The 18,869-nt window shown below is 40.3% G+C and overlaps 1 protein-coding gene across 2 annotated transcripts in view; it reads right to left on the bottom strand.

Annotated features, from left to right (window-relative positions):
- The window catches only part of MYOCD (myocardin), a gene marked incomplete at both ends in the record, with an annotated part of 76,123 nt that overhangs the window by 37,676 nt on the left and 19,578 nt on the right, over nucleotides 1-18,869 (bottom strand). The window contains 2 exons of one of the 2 annotated variants that reach the window (XM_084238391.1): nucleotides 943-998; nucleotides 9,400-9,465. In XM_084238391.1, the coding sequence (XP_084094517.1) occupies nucleotides 943-998; nucleotides 9,400-9,465 (122 nt within the window). The remainder of the gene's footprint in view (nucleotides 1-942; nucleotides 999-9,399; nucleotides 9,466-18,869) is intronic. The other variant, XM_084238392.1, reaches the window with a different exon arrangement.

The raw sequence follows: 18,869 nt of genomic DNA, 5'->3' as shown, positions 1-18,869 counted from the left end.
GATTCTAGTTCTGGGCTTTTATCTCACTACATTGGATCTACTATTTGGGGCTCGAGAGGGTTCTGCATATCACTTCAGTTCTGCTAAAGGACAGTTATTCTCCAGGTGATATGAACCATAGCCTCTCAAGAGCAACTCTGAAGAATTATAGCGAGGAGCTCCTTTCTCCACCCACAAACTAGCTGCAGGGCTAGCACCTTCAGACAAAGAAATCCCAAGAGAAAGGCATCCTCTGCAGACTTACAGTTCCAGTGCTTGCTAACTAGCATTTATATTATTGATGAATGCTGGTTACAGAGATTTGCCAGATGGTGTAGGACATGAACTAATGTCCCCTCCTCTGCAATGCTACATAAGCCAGGAACTGAAATAAAGTAAATTCTGTTTGCCGTCAAATAACTGCAAGTAAAACAAATAAATTCTAAATCCACAGACCGTGCCTGACCATTGAATTGAGTTTTTTAAAAGACTATTTTTTCCTAAGAAAAGGCTATAATGAAAAGCGAGGCAGCTTGCAAACCAGCCTTACTCCCATTGTATGTCTCTTTGATCTCTATTGTATCCGTGAGTTGATTTGAAAACCCACCCCTGACATTAAAAGAGTGGGGACAATTTTTAAAAACAAAAAATTAGCAGTTTTGAGGTTAAGATATTTGATCTTTTCTCCATGGTTTTCAGTTCATACCAGTAAGATTTTATGTAGTATGGAGGTAGAATATAAGCGTATCGGTTGAGTTTGTTTTAAAAATGACAGTAACCGATGTTACCTCAATAATAAAAAAATTAAAAAATAAAAAATAAAATAAAAATTCTTTTTTTCACTTCCTTGACAACTTTAAACAATAAAGATAGTATTACAATTTTAAAAAAAAAAATATTTTGCTACTTTAACCAAAACTAAGCACTGGGAGGAAGTTCAGGAAGGCAGTTTGCAAAAATTACCTTGTCACTCTCCAAATGTTTTCTTTGTTCATGGAATTCAGTTGAACTTTTCAGTGCTGAAACAGAAAGATGTATACATGAGCAGAGGTGGGCTTTGGAGCCCTGGCCAGCATCGCAGCATTTGCGGGTGCGCTTGCTGAGCTGTGCACAGTACGGACGTGATCACCTTAATTAGGCCACAAGCAACTGAAGAGGAGAGGCCTGGACGACACCAGCTTCCCTGAAGCCATAGGATACAGAGGGAGGTGGAATTGAGGACTAAAACAGGAGCAGTAGAGGCAGAATATGTGGCAAGAAGAGAAGTAGCAGAGATAGGGCATTCCAATTTCGGAGGAAACGCAGGGGCCCATGGAAAGTGGGGACACAGATAAGGCTCTACTTTGAAGGAGAGGGTAGATTGGGGTAACAAAGTCACCCCCTGTGACTTTGCTCTGCCCTTGAGTGCAGAAGTCTGGGTGAAGCTGTGTTCTGTGGGGCAAGGGGTGTCTGATTTGCAGGAAGGGAGTTGTTCTTTGGACATGGTACACACTGGCCAGTCAGGGACAGCCAGCACTAAGGGTGCTGAGTGAGAAGCACAGAATCAGACTTTGAGAACTAGAAGGGACCTTGGAAATGGTGAGTTACAACTCCAGCCCTGAACAAAATGGGAAAATGGAGCTTCACAGAAATCGGTTGACTTGCCCAGGGTCATCGTTAGGGTTGGGCGCCTAGGTCATTTGACAACCTAACTTCTTTCAAGATGTGATGTTCAAAACATGAACAACCAGCAGACACAGGCACTGGCCCGAGCACACAGCAGCAACGAACAACCTGGACGGAGTGTCAGCCTCCATTCTTCCCACTAGCCACTGCTCCTCCGCCCTGTTTCATGGTCCCTCTTCACGACAATTTAGGAAACTCTGTGAACTCAGCAAAGAGTAAAACATCCATTCAGCAAAATTCTATTTTTCTTTTCAGTTTTCCTGGTCCCCTGGAACAATCTCAATCAAGATTCACAAATTGTATTTGCTACCTGTTGCACTTGCTACCTCTGTGGGTGATTGAAATAAACTGGCATATTATAATAGTAATCAAAACAAATAAATAATTACTTTTCATTTTAAGTGGCAATGTTGATTAGAGGTTGCAGAGTTGCACGGAATATTTTTCTGAATGGTAAATCTGGATAGGTCGATGAATTGGATGATGCAGAATTCTAATGTTACTCCACCAGATGCTCACTCTCAAGCAACAGACAGTAACATATTCATCTAAATGTTGGCTGGCATAAAAACTGGGTCTCTGGCCAGATAATATTTGGGGCTGTGTATGTGTGTATGTGTGTGCATGCATATGATGTATACATGTGTGCATGTGTATATGTGTATGCCTCATCTGGCCCTTAAAACCATGGTATATTTAAGCACAGGTTTCAGATGGGTTTGCTGGGGATCAAGCTGACTCCAGGATAGTTGCTTGAATATCACCTCTCCATTGCTCTTAAGAGCAGCTTCTCTTTTCTGCTTTTCATTCTAACACGGGCTATCTGCAAAACCTGCCATTATTTCAAAAGCCCCACCCCTCCACTCCTCCGCACTCAGTAGCTCTGATAAATTGTCAGAGAAATGTGTGGTTTAGGGCACCACTCCTGCATTTCCTCTGACTTGGATCTGGTCACCATCCTTAGTAAGGAGGCCTGGCTTTTCCTGCATTTGATCACAGTTACAATTTACACTGACGGAGTCCTGAAGAACAACTCTGGCTTCCCTAGGTGACCATATCCTACAGCGTCTTCCTGGCATCCAGTGGGCCCTAGTGAATCTGTACAATCTGTTGTGAGAGGTCTTCACCTCTATCATACTGTCTGGTGTTCACTGGGTGATATATAGTGGTGTGACTTAGACATTTCCATAATCCAGAAAAGGAATTGATCTTAGTGAAGCCTTACTGAGTGGTTAAGAACAACAAAACATTGCTTTCCTCAAGAAGTAGCCCTAAGGGAACAGTATGAACCTATCTTGAAATATCACTTACATTCCAAATGCAATTGGTTTTAATTGGATTTATGACTTTGGAGGAATTTATCTGGTTCTCTTGTCCCTGAGGCTCTTCAATTCTAAGAAACATTGCATTTCCGGTATCTTAGCTTGTAGGACTTAGATTTATCATTTCTTGGTGTGAATAACTTCCCTGTAAAATGATTCATGTGGTCTAGTCCTCTGATGCCAGGAGCACACAGATCTTCTACCATGGGGTGGGAGAAGCTATGTTCATTTAGCAAGGTCTTGAGAAGAAGGCCAAGAGGTGTATGAACTGTATTCTACCACACAGGATTTTCCTTGGGGTTTAGGAATGTTATATGGGGCCATGGCCTGCGGTCACACTGTGGAAAACAATTCCACCATGGCCCTGTGGTTGACATTTGCCTTTTCCATGACTCCAGAGAATGTGGGTTTTAGCCACCACCTCCCCTGAGGGTCAGCAAAAGCTATAAGGCACAACCTCCCCTCACATCCCCCTCAAGTTGACTTGTTGGAAATTTCATAAAGGACCTTTCTTGCTGCCAGCCGTGGGAGTATCAAATGGCAAGAGATTGTATTTAAGGGACATTGACATTTAAGATGGAAAACTAATTTGGATTTCTAAATTAAAAAAAAAATAAATCAATGTGATCTCAAATTAAAATATGATTATAAATTCAGTCGGCCACACATCTAACTCATTCCCCCTGGAGGAAGATGAATCGCTTCTCACCAGGGAACTCATGTTCTCGCCTCAGAGTTTAGTTACGGGCTATTCCTGTTTCTGTCCCCACAGCTCCAGCTAATTTGGGTCAGCTGTGTGTATAAACATTTGCTTACTTAGAGCTCAGAAACAGATTTCAAGATAAGAACAGGCCTCCTGCAGGCTTCTGCTCTCCACTTTAACTCTGTGTCTCCAACAGGAGCCCAGAAAAAGGAAAAATCAGTTAATTGAGAAGAGGGGCTTGATTCCCCAGCAGTGTAGGGGATGTGGTATTGGTGGGCAGAGACAGGGCTGTCTATGGCCAGCCTGACATCTCTCCCAGGGTCCATCACAGTCAGGCTTGGAGGGAGAGCACCCCACACCTTTACGATTATGGGTAAGGACCAAGAGGCAAAATCAAAGAAGTGGATTCTGGGGAAGCAACTGGAGCAGTAGTTCTCAAAATGCAGCCCCCACACTAACATTTTCAGCATCACCTACAAATTTGTTAGAAATGTCAGTTCTTGGACCCTTCCCCAGAACAACCTTGCCAGACTTTGGGAGTGGGGCCCAGAGATTTGTGTTTTAACAAGCTCTTCAGCTGATTGCATGCTGTTTGAGTACCTCTGCTCTGGAGTTTAGTGGGTCCTAATCTAAGGTCCTTGGCAGTCTAAGAGATGAAAAGGGGAGCACCGGTGGGTGTTTTGGGTTGCTTTTCAGTATTTCAAAAAGCTGAAGAAAATGTCTCTCCAGAGAAAGACTGAGGCTAATAGAGCTGTCACTTTTCATTGCTGCTGCCTAGAATCACGACGATGTGGTTTGGTAATGGTTCTCATCGCAAAAGTGCTGGTTTGCCAGTTTATACACTATTCATGAATCAAAAACAGACGTGTGGATTCATAATTCATATATACAGGGTTCTTTGGGAAGAAGACAAAATTATTTCACATTGAAGATCTATGGCAATGATGAGTATAATTAAAGAAAAGTCTCAGGTGACTAAAAATTTGGGAAGTATCCATTTGGGTCCAGTCCTTGCTCTGTCATCTATTTTCGGTATAACCTTGAACAATTCTGATAATCTTCCTGTGTTCTCAGTTCCCCACTTATAAAATGGTTTTAGTAATGCCTGTCCTCCCTTTGCCTTGCTTTTAAAGACATATTGAATCATGAATAGTTTTCTTCCAAGCAAAAGGGATATAAACTATGAGTAAGTGATAACTCTTGGAAATGATATTCTCTTTAGGTTGGTAATAAATTGTTTATTCAGTACCCAAATGATAATCTTAGGAGTCTAAAAATAGTGGATTTTTCTAATGGAACTCTGCAATATTTAAGACCTGCCTCAAACACTTGGAGAATTTGATGAAATTTCTCAGCAGAAGGGGTGCAAAACAAATTCAAATTATTCTGTAATTATTGCTTTACTAGTTTCTAAGGAGCAAGGAACCAGAAAATTAAAGGAAAAGTGGGGGTTGGGTGGGGGAGAAAGAAGTTAGCATTTTTGACCAAGAAAAATTTTGGCAGAAAAATCCAGGGAACCTTTTCCTGTCTCTGAATTTTAGATGTTAGAAGGAAGGGAAGAGGCGGCCGGATTAACCCCCTTGTGCAGTGTTCTGCTCAGGCAGCCAACAGTGTGTGGTAGGGTGTGGGAGAAGCCAAGTCAGACGAATGCACTGAGAACAGGAAGAAAGACTTTGCCCAGTCAACTTCTCAAAACTATATGAAGCTGCATGTGGTGTGGGCACAGGAATTGCCCCAGTCATTCTTCTTGCTATTCAGGAGAAGTATCACAGAATTCAGGGATTTACCAAGGCTTTGCGGTAAGTATGTGGCTGCTGTGGCTTGGATTAGTCTGCAAAACAAATAAAGGCAGCACCATTCATAGACAGCTCATCGTATCTTTAAAATCATTTACATTGATCAGACCATGGAACCAAGCTGCCCAGACATTTTCTTCCTCCTGGCCAGTGGCGGCTTTCTCCGTGCCTCTGTGGAGAAGTCACAGCCTCTCTGAATTCCCAGTCCTCTAAAATCCATTTCAGTTCTCTCATCTTGTTTATGCATTCCAGGAGAGTACAGATTTTCTCCACTCTCCCATGGGTTCTTATAGATCACCCCACTCAAACAGCAGAGGGAGAGGGAAAGAGAAAGCGGTTTCTTTCTTTTAATCCACCCAGGTACCCACATCCATGTATTGGTGTTACCTTGCCCAATAGTGGTAACAATTGGGCCTCCCTGCTGGCACAAGGGGTGGAGACACAGCACTATGAAGCTATCGACAGCCACTGCAGCATGAATTTGATCCCTGGCCAGGGAGCTGACCCACATGGTGCAGCAGACCTCTCCTGTCACGCCTGCTGCTCCCCTCACCACTGTATTTCAGTAGATCTGCCTGTCCTGCTGCCCACTCCATCTCTGGTGAATCCTCTCACCCCCCCCCCCATCTCTGGCCTACATCCTAGCTTTTGTATGCATAAATAAATAAATCTTAAAAAAATAGTGGGAACGATTGAACAGGGGTGCTTTGGGGCTCCTGCTATATGGTAATCATGTCTGGTTCCTCTGGGGTCCATAGGGCCTTCCTCATGGCACATGGTCAAAAATATTCTCTGAATTACTCTATAATTATTTATTGCATCTAATCCAGATAGCTGGTCATCATTCTGCACCAAGGTTTCTGAAGCGATTGGAATAAAATGATGTTGTTTAAGATGCTACCCAAGAGAGCGATGTCCAAGGAAAAGAGTTATGGAGGAGAAAATCTGCAGGAGAAATGATCAACAGATCTGGCCTCCATAGGCCAATGAGAGCATGAGATTTTCCTGCCCCTCAGTCAAGAGAAAATAGGGAAACTTGGTGTCCTCTTGCAGCCTTGAATCTGTAAGGGAGGGGCAGTGAAGCCAGTCCCTTTGATGTCTGTTGAGAATCTCTATTTTGAGATTATTAGAGATGGAGTTTTTGGCATCTGTTCAAATAATAAATTCATTTTACAAAGGGAGGGTTAATTGACATATAGCATTATATTAGTTTCAAGTGTACAACATCTGACTTTAATATTTATACATTTTGAAAAATGATCCAAACAATACATTCTTAAACTAATATTTCTAAGTTAACTTCTAGACGACGTTGCACTAAGATTTCATGATAATTTTGAAAGTGTGAGTTCTACAAATGGCATTATCCACGTGAAAACAATCTTAGAATCTGACCTGAGACTGTGCTCCAAGCCTGAGAACAGTTTCCCTGCTGTGCAAAGTTGCTGCAGGGCTTCTGTCCTCAAAGTTGTTGTAGGGGTTCTGGCCTCAGAAACCTGCCTTTAACTAAATTCAAGGAACAGTGCCTTAAATTCATTCAAAGCTCCTGAAGGGGAAAACTCAAGCCCAGAATACACATAAGTAAGAAGTAAGTAAATGTTGAAGATAAATAGTTAAGGGGAATTGTAGAAGAGAATGTGTTGCTGGTTGCTGGGAACTCATCAGCAACTTCAAAAGCAAGCCCAAGAAGGAAGGAAACAATTTTTCATTTGAACTAGTTTCACTAGTCAACTGAAAATTACATATGATTTAGTTCTTTGGAGTTAGTGAGGGGGAAACCTTATCATTTAACCATCAATGTGATGTGCAATTGAAGTGAGATCTGCTATAAAGTTAGTGGAATTTTTCTTTCAATCTTGGTATAAATTATAATGTAGAACCTGAAGTTATTTCATTAAAACCATTGGTTTATCCTTGGCATTTTCACACATGCAACTCTAACTATTTTTTTGGCAACAAAATGCTTTAGGATGGAAACTTAGGTGCTTTTAAAGTGCAAGTAATTCCTTCTGAATATCTGAGAAAAGAACCCTATACAGGGATAAGGAGACAGGGGTTCTTCTGTGATGCAGGTTTGTCACAATAGAAGATTTCTTTCTTTCTTTCTTTCTTTTTTTTTTTTTTTGCTATGGACTACCTCTTGAGATTTGACCTAATATAAAACTCAAGGCTAATTCTGCTAAAGGGTGAAAGGTAGGGTTTCTGTTGATCAACTAGAAACAGTAGTGCTATATAATAATGCTATAAGGACAATTAACACGACCATCAAATTTCAATTTAGGCAATTATGATGTTTTAAAATGGGTGTGTAGGCCTGAAAATTTTCAAATTTTATGAATAAAATGAGACTTCACTGATAATTTTATTGTGCATGCATTTAAGTTTCACAATTCAAATTTGAAGAAAATAAGACCATATTAGAACCTGGCTTTGGGACACTTGAAAAATATGTTAGGCCTCCTCAACCTCACTGTCATTAACATTGAAGAGAATGGGGCATGGACTAGGTCACAGATGTTAAATTCTATTGTGAAGAGAACTGACATTTCAGGGAGGATAATTAGGGCGCAGCTACATGGGGAGACCAAGTGAATGGGGCAGAGGCTTTCAACCCTGTTTCAGCCAGTGTATATTCTTCCCTTCATTCTATCCTGCTTCCTTCCTCTTTTTCTCTTTCCTTCTGCTTCAAAAAAGCCAAAGAATAGAACACTGAAATAAAAAGCCCTCTTGTGGAAGATAGCAAGTTACACCTTAAATGATACTTTTCTGTTGTTTTTTTTTTTTTTATCACTTTTCCCCCTAAAATCTTGAGTCTCTCTGAAGGAGAGACTACATGCAGTATTGCATGTAGTCTGGTTTGTCATAAAATTTGTTGACTTCGATGGAACTGCAACACTTTCTTCTCTCCATGGGTTGCCTTTACACTTATACCCTTGGGTGCTGGGTAAACATGCCTCCTCTGCACTAAATTTAGATCACATATTCCCTCTCCAACTAGGTTGAAGATATTAACCGTCTCTGCCCCAATCTCTCAATGGGTGGATATTCCTCTGGGGTCTGGTTTTCTGAGAGGAGCTAAGGAGTGAAGGTCTGTCCTTGCTGGGCCAGCAGTGGGCACCACTGTGAATCTGACCCTTTCCCATGGGAGAATCTACACACTTGAAAGAAGGTGGCTGAATATTAGGGAAAATGAATGATAATTAACCTTTATCATTTTATTTAATTAAAAATAAAAATCATTTTATTATGCATAAGACTTTTTTAGTAACTACATTGACAATACAGTATGAATTTCAACCAAGCAACATTTTATTCATATAGAAACTATTTGATTCTGGAAATCCAGAGAACAAATCATTTCACACAAATGCATCTGTGTACTCTATCCCATTACACAAATGGGCATTTGATTGACACAACTTCCATAGAGATGTAATCTCCCAATTGGTAGGAAATTTCAAATATATCTTCTCAATAATCTTTCTTTTTTTTTTGACCCAAATTATGGCCAGTAATTCAACAATACAGCTAAAAAGGAATTGCTCATCACTCTTCCACAAGGGAAACACTTGAGAATATTCAATTCATTGTGGGTTCCAGCACCTCAAATGGAAGTGAAGCCAAGGAAGTGAGAATAAGATTATGTGATGATCCTTCTAAGGAATAGTGATTATAACCAATTCTAAAAATAACAGAAGGTGAGGAATGCCCATAATGAATTGTGTTTAGAAAAAAAAACAACCTAGACAAACCTATATCATTAAAAGGAAGCTCCTGCAGATGACTAGCATTTGAGCAGAGTATCCAAGGTCTGGAATTTCTGTTGAGACAGGTTCTATGGGAGATGAAAACATGGTGCCCTGAGCTGCTTTCCAGCTCTCAGATAGGATGGTCCAATGGTGATGTATGAGTAATAAGAGACACAGCTACTCACGTGGTATTATGCCTTGGTTAGCCAGCTGTTCCTGGGTCCTTCTCTGTTGAAGTCGTAACTGCAAAACTTAGAAAAGGAAGCATTAGTTTGTGAGTTGCGCTAAATATGACTTGTTTTGCATCATACACATCTTGCATGACTTTTATTTCTAGAATGGTTACAAAAGTGTGAGGTACATTTCATTTCCATTGTAGATATGGAGAGAGAAGGATGAGAGAAGCCGAGAGAGTGGCAGGTTTTTGCAGCAAGGAGGTGACAAGCTGGGATTAGAACAATTGTCTCCTCTTTGAAATGAATCTTATTTTCACAGCAGCAACTTCCCTTTTTCTCCACTAAACCACCTGGGAAATGAATACCATCACCATCAATCTCTGTTAGGGATTTAATACCATCACCATCAATCTCTGTTAGGGATTTGTCTGTGATTTCAAAAGGAGAGACACAAGGAAGAAAGGTTTTGGAGTCTCACCTGGTTGAAATCTCATCTCTAGTCCCTTCATAGGTGGGTAACTCTGGACAAGCTGCTTAAGCTCTCTGACCTTTACTGTCCTCGTTTATAAGTGGGAACAGTGCATACCTTGTGGTGTTGCTATAAAGTTTGATAATACAATGTACACAGGCTGCTTAGCAGAGTGCCTGGCATGTCATAATTCATAATTCATCAATAAATGGTAGTATTATGAGGAGATGGGATCCATGTGGAAATTCAAACAGGGTCTTTTGGAGTCATGTCTTTTTTTTTTTTTTTAAAGATTTATTTATTTATTTATACAAGCACTGGGTATAGTCAGAAGCGCCAGAGGGTGAGAGAATTCACCAGAGTCAGAGCGGAGAGCAGAGCAAGCAGACTGACGAAGAATACTGCTGAGGGGAGCAGCGGGCTGCAGGAGAGGTCTGCGCGCCATGTGGGACCCTCACCCGGTGGCCGGGGATCGAACCGGTGCTGCTGAGGCTGCGGGCAGCTTTGCAACCCAGCGCTCAACCGCTGCGCCACCGGGGAGGCCCCTGGAGTCATGTCTTACTTAGAAAAATTTAAATTAACTATAGTCTATATTATAAAAATGTGTTACTATCCATATCACAATTTATTATATATCATACATGCACACATATAACAGCACACACATATCAATAGTAATATGCTTTTTACTATTTATAAATTATTTCATATATATATACTAGTAATAGTATATGATGAAGAAAATAGAAATGGAAATGAAAGAGAAAATATGAAAAATTTTGAACAAAATGTATCTGAAGAATTTGGTGATATGAGGAAGGAGAGAAACATATACTACTATCTATAAAGGGAGGTTAGTTTGGGATCTTTCAATACGCTGTAGGAAATTCAAGGATTCCACAATTGTCATGTACACAGGTGGCAGCAAACATCCACCTTTTCTTGGGAGAGAGTCCAAAGTGTTTGTCAGATTCCCAAAGAAGGCCAAGGCCTCCAAAAGGTAAGCACTACCAATCCAGAAGTAGGAAAACCTGGGCTTCCTGAGAACATGTAAGTTATCAATAGCTCTCTCTTTGCGGTGCACTGTACACATACTCCCAGACTAATTTCCCTAAAACTCTTTTCATAAGATTACTTTGTGCAGTGTTCTGTTGTGGCCTTGTTACATTTCTTCATTTCTTCTTCTTCTTCAACACACCCAAGCCAAACACCAATATATGTGTTCACATCCTTTGCCTTTACCAACATGGGTCCACATGTGGAACTTGGTATATGATTTGAGGCTAGGCTATCATCTTAATTTATTCCAACTAGTTGGCAACTGTATATAACTACACACAACCACCATTTGTTGAAGAATTTTCCTTTGCTCACTGATTCGTAGTGTGACTGTTGCCATTTACTAAACTTCTATATTAAGCGCGATCTGTTTCTAGGTGCTAATTTCTAATGTATAGTAATTTACACTTCCTATCCCTTTCTTTTTTAGCAGCAAAAGCAGTAAATGTTTTCTATTTCAAGATGACAAACTGAGCACATACCCGATTCCTATAAATAACAGAAACGATGGTTTTAAAAATCTATACTGACATTGGAAAAGAAGGATAGGGTTCTTCAGTGGATCAGATCTACAAATAGTCTTTCAGACATAGAAAGAATATGGTATTGAAATGGAAAACTACATCTCAAGATAGATGCAAGTGATGACTGAAAGAAGAAGGAGGTGGTCGAAGGCTCAGTGACAGGATTGTTAGTTGAGGTGTCAAAACAAGAGGTCAATCTCCACCTTGTCCTGAAGCCCTCTCCACAGTGGACCAGACACTGCTTATGGGGGATGCTACCATCTGTCTCTAGGTAAGAGCAGCAGATAAGGTATCTCGGGAGACACAGGAGTGGGTTTCCAGATTGTTGGCAAAACCCAACGGGGTACTGAATCTTTCACTATCTGAAACTAGCCACTGGTAACCCTGCATATCCCTCCCAATCCTGGAGTCAGATCAAAACACAAGTGTCAGCAACATGTCTTTTCCCCACAGGCTGTGCTCACCTTCACACCAGAGAGTCTAACAGGTTTCCACAAAGGCACAATGTGAGGGCATGATCAGTAATCACCTAGTATGGGAGGAATGTCAGCACCATGAAAGAAAGACTCTAAACTTAGAAGGAAAGAATGTATGGATTGAGATAGACAAGACAATTTTCATTAATTAAAAATAAAATAAACTATCTCACATTCATTAGGATGACTAATGAGAGAGAGAAAGAGAGAGAGAGAGAAACAAGTGCTGGGAAGACTGTGGAGAAATTGGAATCCTTGTGTACCATTGTTGGGGATGTAGAATGTACAGGCACTATGAAAACAGTATGACAGCTCCTCAAAAAATTCAAGATAAAACTACCAGTGGTCCAGCAATGCCACTTGTGAGTTTTCACTTAAAAGAAATGAAAGCAAAGATTTGAAGAGACCCACATTCACAGCAGCACTATTCATAATAACTAAAAGGTGTAGCAACCCAAGAGTCCATCAGTGGAGGTATAGACAAATACAACATGGTCCATACACACAATCGAGTATTAGCCTTAAAAGGGAGGGATTCTGACACATATTGGTGAGCATGGATGAAACCTGAACATTATGTGAAATGAAATAACCCAATCACGAAAGAACAAATACCATATGATTGCACTTAATGTGGTATTTAGAACAGTCTAGAGTGAATAGGATGGTGACTTGCAGGGGAAGGGAGAAATGGAGGATTGCTGTATAAATGGTAATGGCTTTCATTTTTTGTAAGATGAAAGGAAACGTGGAGATGGAGGGTGGTGATGGTTGCACAACAGCGTGAATGTGCTTATGCCATTGAAACACACTTAAAAATGGTAAATTTTAAGTTGTGTGTATTTCACTAAAATTAAAAAAAATTAGACCAAAGATCAAAGTAAATTTTAGTTTACTAAAATAAGGATGGCTGAATCTCAGAATGAATATAATTACAAATCAATTAGTATACTAGAAGAACGAGCTGAAGTGTTCTCTTTAACACAAAGGGATAAAGAGGTGGTAAGCAAAACCTGTATTAACTCAATGTAGAAACATTAAGTAAGTTTCCAGGAAAAAAAGTACTTATCTCTGAACTTAAGATAACTATTGCTAATATCTGATGCATTGCTAATATCTGATGCATTAAGGTCCTTCTTCCTATATGATTATGTGGGATTACATTGTAAATTTTCCTCCATTAGCTGCTTTTTTATTACTTATATAGCATAGGTATATCCCAATATCATTTAATTTTTTAATAGATGTTATTTTAGTCACAATATAGTATTACATTTTTTGGTTATTCTATAAGGTCTTGAAACAAATGTCCACTGTTGGCTATTTAGTTTGTTTGCAATATTTTACCATAAAAAAACAGCAGTGAACATTCTTTGTAGTTAATGTAAAACCAGGTCCTCAATATTTCCCTAAGTTATATTCCTAGAAGTGGAACTGTTTGGTTATAGAAAATGTCAAGTTTGAAGGCTTTTGGTAGGTAGGGCAAATAGCTCTCCTAAAAGGTGGTAATAATTTTCTTCTCAGTAGCTCAGCATGCCTGGGTTACCTACTGCGTTTGGCCTTGCTGCTCTTATCACTTGGAAGCTGCTATACTCCTTATGTCCACTGAAGCTGGAGGCCTGGCTGCCAGTTCAGGGCTCCAGGCCTAAAGGGAGAGACTGGGAGCCAAGGCCAGGATAATCTTGGCAGTGGATTTTTGTCCCTGGATGGCTCTTGTTCAGAGCAAATGTCCACATCCTTTTCTGTGGTTGCTGCTGCCTGGCATGTGGGAGAGCCCCGAAATCTTGTGCTCCGTGAAGCAGTCCTTCCCTCTGGGTACAGCTGCCCTCAACCATTACTGACCTCCTTCCCTCTTTGCCTCTTTGTGTTTTGCTGAGCAGTGCCTCCCGCCTTGGTTCAGCTTGCTGTGGTCATTTGTGTCCCCAGAGCTCTTGGCAGAGCTCCACTCATCCACTATGGCTAAAAATAGATGGAGCAGCGGGGTGCCTTTTGGCCCATGCCTTCTCCCCACTCCCAGTTCTAACCACCTACAGATTTCATGGAGCTTTCTCACCACTTCCTTTAAGGCCATATGGTTATCTTTGGGAAGTAAAGAGAGGTGAGCTCTCGGTGCCTTCTCCATGCCATCCCAACATGTCCCCTACAGCTCTGGCATTTGGGTGTCAATCTTTCCAAGCTTCTGGAACCCAGGTCATTTATCCCTCTATTTTTTTTAAAGATTTATTTATTAAAGCATACAAGAGCTGGGGTACAGGCCAGAGATGAGGGGGTGAGAGGATTCACCAGAGACAGAGTGGGGAACAGAACTGACAGACTGATTGAAACACACTGTTGAGGGAGCAGCGGGCAAGGCAGAAGAGGTCTGCTTCATGATGTGGGTTGCTTCCTGGCCAGCTGGGGATCGAACTTGTACTGCAGAGGCCGCAGATTGCTTCATAATGCAGTGCTTAACCCCTTGTGCCACCAGGGAGATCCCTATCCCTCTATTTTTTAAAAAAAGATTTATGCATACAAGAAGTGGGGTAAAGGCCAGAGGTGCAGGAGATGAGAGGATTCACCAGAGATGAGTAGAGAACAGAACAGGTAGATCTACTGAAATACACTGCTGAGGGGAGCAGTGGGCAAGACAGGAGAGGTCTGCTATGCCATGTGGGTCAGCTTCCTCACTGCGGATAGAACTCATGCCGCAGTGGTTGCAGACAGCTTCATAGGTTGTGTCTTAACCCCTTGCACCACCAGGGAGGCCCTATCCCTCTTTTTGCATTCTCTTGGTCACTGTTGTCAGAATTGGGAATCAAATGTTTACAGTCAAGTTGCTTTTTTACTCAGAAGACCCCGGCTCTTGATTTTCCAATTAATTTGGCTATTCTTGGTCCAGTATTACACTATTCAAATTATTCTAGACTTGTGATAGATTTCATGTCAGGTAGGGAGGATCTTCTTATTACCATTCTAAAACAAATGCTTCTCGACTACTCTAGCTTGAACCAGCATAGCAACTTCCACTAACACTCCAGGCACCTTCCTCCCCTCAAAGAAGGAATACATTCCTCTGATATTCTACAATCGTTAAGTGTAAACCCTATTAAGTCAGAGAAGCAGTCCCCTGCTTAATCATTATTAAAGGATATATAGAAACTTTGGGATCAAGTGCAGTGCAGGACTAGGGATAAGTCCCCTGCATGCACCTGGGTCTGGGAGGGAACATGATTCAAGAATAAGAACTAGAGTACCTCTACACACCACTGGTTCACAAACAGAATACACCTCTTGCATGTGCCTGGGGGTGGGGGTGGGGGAGCAGAACCACCCAGGAGAGGAAGGTTAAGTACCTGTGCTGGTCTCTTGTGAGTTTCAGGTTGAAGAAACAGGAAATATCAAGACCATTGGACATGTGACATTGCTCTTGTCACACAGACAGTCACCTCTGCCCTATTCCTCTAGCTGATGGGCAGAACTTTCTTGAAGTAGAAGGGAGGCAGCATGACAGAGTAAGGGGTTCAGAATGGAAACCATAAGCTCAACTCTGAGTCAAGCTGAGTCAAGTCAGTTACATCAAGTTATGTAACTTTAGGCAAGTCTATGTCTAGAGTTGTAGCCCGCCCATCTGTATATGGCAATAATATTAACAATAAATCTCAATAACCAATTTCGGGATTATTGGGATGGAGTTAATGAGTTAACCACTTCTAAACTGTACAAGGCTGTCACATATCTTTCTGATTTGTAATGATGGTGGCTGCTTCAGGAGAAAGTGCACTTGTTTACATCTGGTTACAGAATCTGAAGAAGAAAAGGGAGCTGTAAGTTGCCTTGTGAGACTAATGCCTTAAACACTGGCCATATCCAGGATTCCTGGTCTCTGTGGGTAGGTGGCACAAACTGGGAAGGAGGAATTTTGTAGAAATCTCTTTTTTTTTTTTTTTGTGGGACCCTCGCCGGTGGCCAGGGAACGAACTGGTGCTGCTGAGGCTGATGGGCAGCCTTGCAGCCCAGTGCTCAACCGCTGCGCCACCAGGGGAACCCCAATTTTGTAGAAATCTTGTAGGAAGAGGGGACTGAAGAAATGGGTTATGAGGTATACACGGAAAGGTGGGAAAGGCACAGGACAGAAAACGGAGCAAAGAGAAACTACTGAGTCCTCAACTTGTCACACATCACTTCTTACACCTTTCTGTTCATCCTTTCATTTCTTTTCCTTGTCTGTTGGGTAGTGCTAGAATTGAAAAATGCTAGTCTCTGGGACAGCCTTTTTTTAAATAAATCATCTCATTGAACCCCCCTACTAATCCAGAAGGAATTATTTCCCTCAGGTTATAGCTCCTAAGACCCAGAGGGCAGGAATATCTCACTCAAGGCCACAGAGATACAAACTGAGGGAAAAAAATTCAAACCCATTAGTCTGGATTCTAAAATTTTGCCTCACAGGTGCAAATTCCAGATGGAACTATTTGAATGACAAAACAGTAACTTTGCCAAGTCTCCTTATGTTTAATGTGTTTCCTCCATTTGGAGAGGTTCTTTCAAATGAAGAGTCAGAAGCCACTAGAACATGAGACATGATTCATGAGACCTGCCTCCACAATAACACAACATGAAGGGCTCTCAGCTTAGCATCACTGTTCACAATGTGTCCACAGCATCATGTAGGGGACTATTTTCACCCTGGAGCCAACAGGCAGCAAGGTGACTGTACCAATCAATGATAGAGGTGATGGATCCAGCTGAGTCACCAGTCAGGTTGAGGCCCCTGAATGATCCCAGGCCATGACGACATCATACAGAGCTGTTGCCATGGTTTTGGTGAGAAGTATTGCTTTTCTGAGGATTTCAAAACACTTTATGTTCCAACCCCATGCTTGCTCATTCCTGACAGAGTGGAAAATGCGTCTCCTTGGCTGAAATGTTCCTCTTGAGTCCAGCCCAAAGATGACATTTTTAGGAAAGTTTGAGAAGAATCCTGTGGCTGTACTGAGTCACGATAGAGTGGAAATGGATCTTTGCTATTTAAAGAGTTTTGTGCTACTGTTTGAAAATGTCACATTGCTAGGGAACGGTGGAGATGGAAAACTTTCCATTTACCATCAACAAAGAGAGATTGTTTTAAATGTGAAACAATTGAAGAGATGTTCTGGTACCTGTCTGACTGAAGTAGTAGGGAGTTTAAGAACACTGGTCTTGGTGTTCTAGAAAGGCATATTCTTCCAGAATATAGCACATGTAGTTCTGGACTCCACTTTGCTCTTAATCACTTGTTACATTAGACAGATATCTCTATATCTACCTTTCTATGTAAACTGCAAGAAGAGACTGGATTAGCTTTGATCAGGCTTGCCCCAATTTACTTATTACTAAGAGTCATGTGGGGGTCTGGTTAAAAAAAAAACAAAACACCTTTTTTTTGGGTCCTTTTACTGGAGATCATAGTCCAGTGGGCTATGGTACAAGGCGTACTGGAAATACATTTTAACAAACATTTCAAGAAATTCTGAGGAAAAGATTTGAGAAATATAAACAAACAAATATTTTATGTGTAAATTACTTTTAATATGGGTTTGTGCCTTGCTTTTTCAATAGCAATAAACTGCTATATTGATGTGGATGTGTATATGAGACTTTCATTTTTAACATTTACATAGTATTTCATCATGTTCCAATATCTTTTTAATTACTTTTCTTTCACTGTACATTAAATCTTTTTCCTCCAGAATGATTATCACTTCTATTCTTCCTAAAACTACCAGAGGTACCCCATTTTACTATACCCTATTAACAACAGATAACAATGCTACTGAAGAAAAAAGCTTTACCAATTTGGTAAGTGATAATGGTATCTCATTATACTTTCTAATGGGTCAAACATGTTTTCAAGATTTATTGAGTAATAGTATCTTTGCTTGATAACATATTTTATAATTTTTTTCTATTGGAATTTTTCCTTAAAGATTCAGGAGAGCTATTATATTTCATACACGTTAAACATTGTTAACTCTGTTGTAAATTTTCCCTGGTTTTTGGTTTGCCTTTCAATTGTGTTTGTGACGATTTCTAGCATTTAACATTTCGATATTCAATCCTTTAAAAAAAACTCTTTCATAATTTCTATCTAAGGTGTAGATTTAGATAGATCTCCATATCCAGATTATATATTCACTTCAGTGTTCTTACATTTTTATAATTTTGGTTTTTGCATCTGACTTTCAGTACATCTGGAATTAATATTAGTACATAGTATTAGAAAAGGCATAATTACTTTTTCCAAATCATTAATTATTCCAACATAATTAATTTCTACATCACATGGATTTTAGATATCATTTTAATCATATAGTATATACATATATAACCTTAAATTTGTTTTTACACTTTCTTTCTATTATGACCTTAACAGTTTGTTTTATTTGGTGTCAGGCTGAGTTTATCCTTATACCCATCCCAGTAACAGAGGCAATATATCAAATTAAGATAGCAGTGCCATGTATTCATGTGAGTGTGTATATACACAACTGGGAGGGAAGTTTAGTCTGATGAAATTCTGAAATGAATAAGTTCTGAAAATACTGAAGATTTTAAGAAAAATGGAGCAAACAAAAGAAGACAAAGCAAGGATAGGGGATTAGGTAGAAAGAGGCAGTAACAGAACTAGAGTAGAACAACTAAGATTTTTTCATGATAAAAATAATATTTGTGTGTGTGTTAGAGAGAGAGAGACAGAGATAGAGACAGAGAGAGAGAAAGTATTCCTGTAATGGTTATTAATTCATGTATAATTAATAGAAAATAAAAGCTTTGTTAAACCAAGGGTATACCAAGTCTTAGCCCAGAAAGAAAACAAGAAATAGGCCAAATGTTCTGGCAAAACTCTGGATTTATACGTTACATTTTTGCTCATATCATGAACTATCTGTAGACCAAATAGGAAGGGGGTTCTAATTCTGATAAAAGGAAAGA

This window comes from Talpa europaea (assembly GCF_964194135.1).
Source record: "Talpa europaea genome assembly, chromosome: 7".
Lineage (NCBI taxonomy): Eukaryota > Metazoa > Chordata > Mammalia > Eulipotyphla > Talpidae > Talpa > Talpa europaea.
The sequence above is the reverse complement of the archived record's forward strand: the minus strand, read 5'-3'. Positions and strand labels throughout refer to the sequence as shown.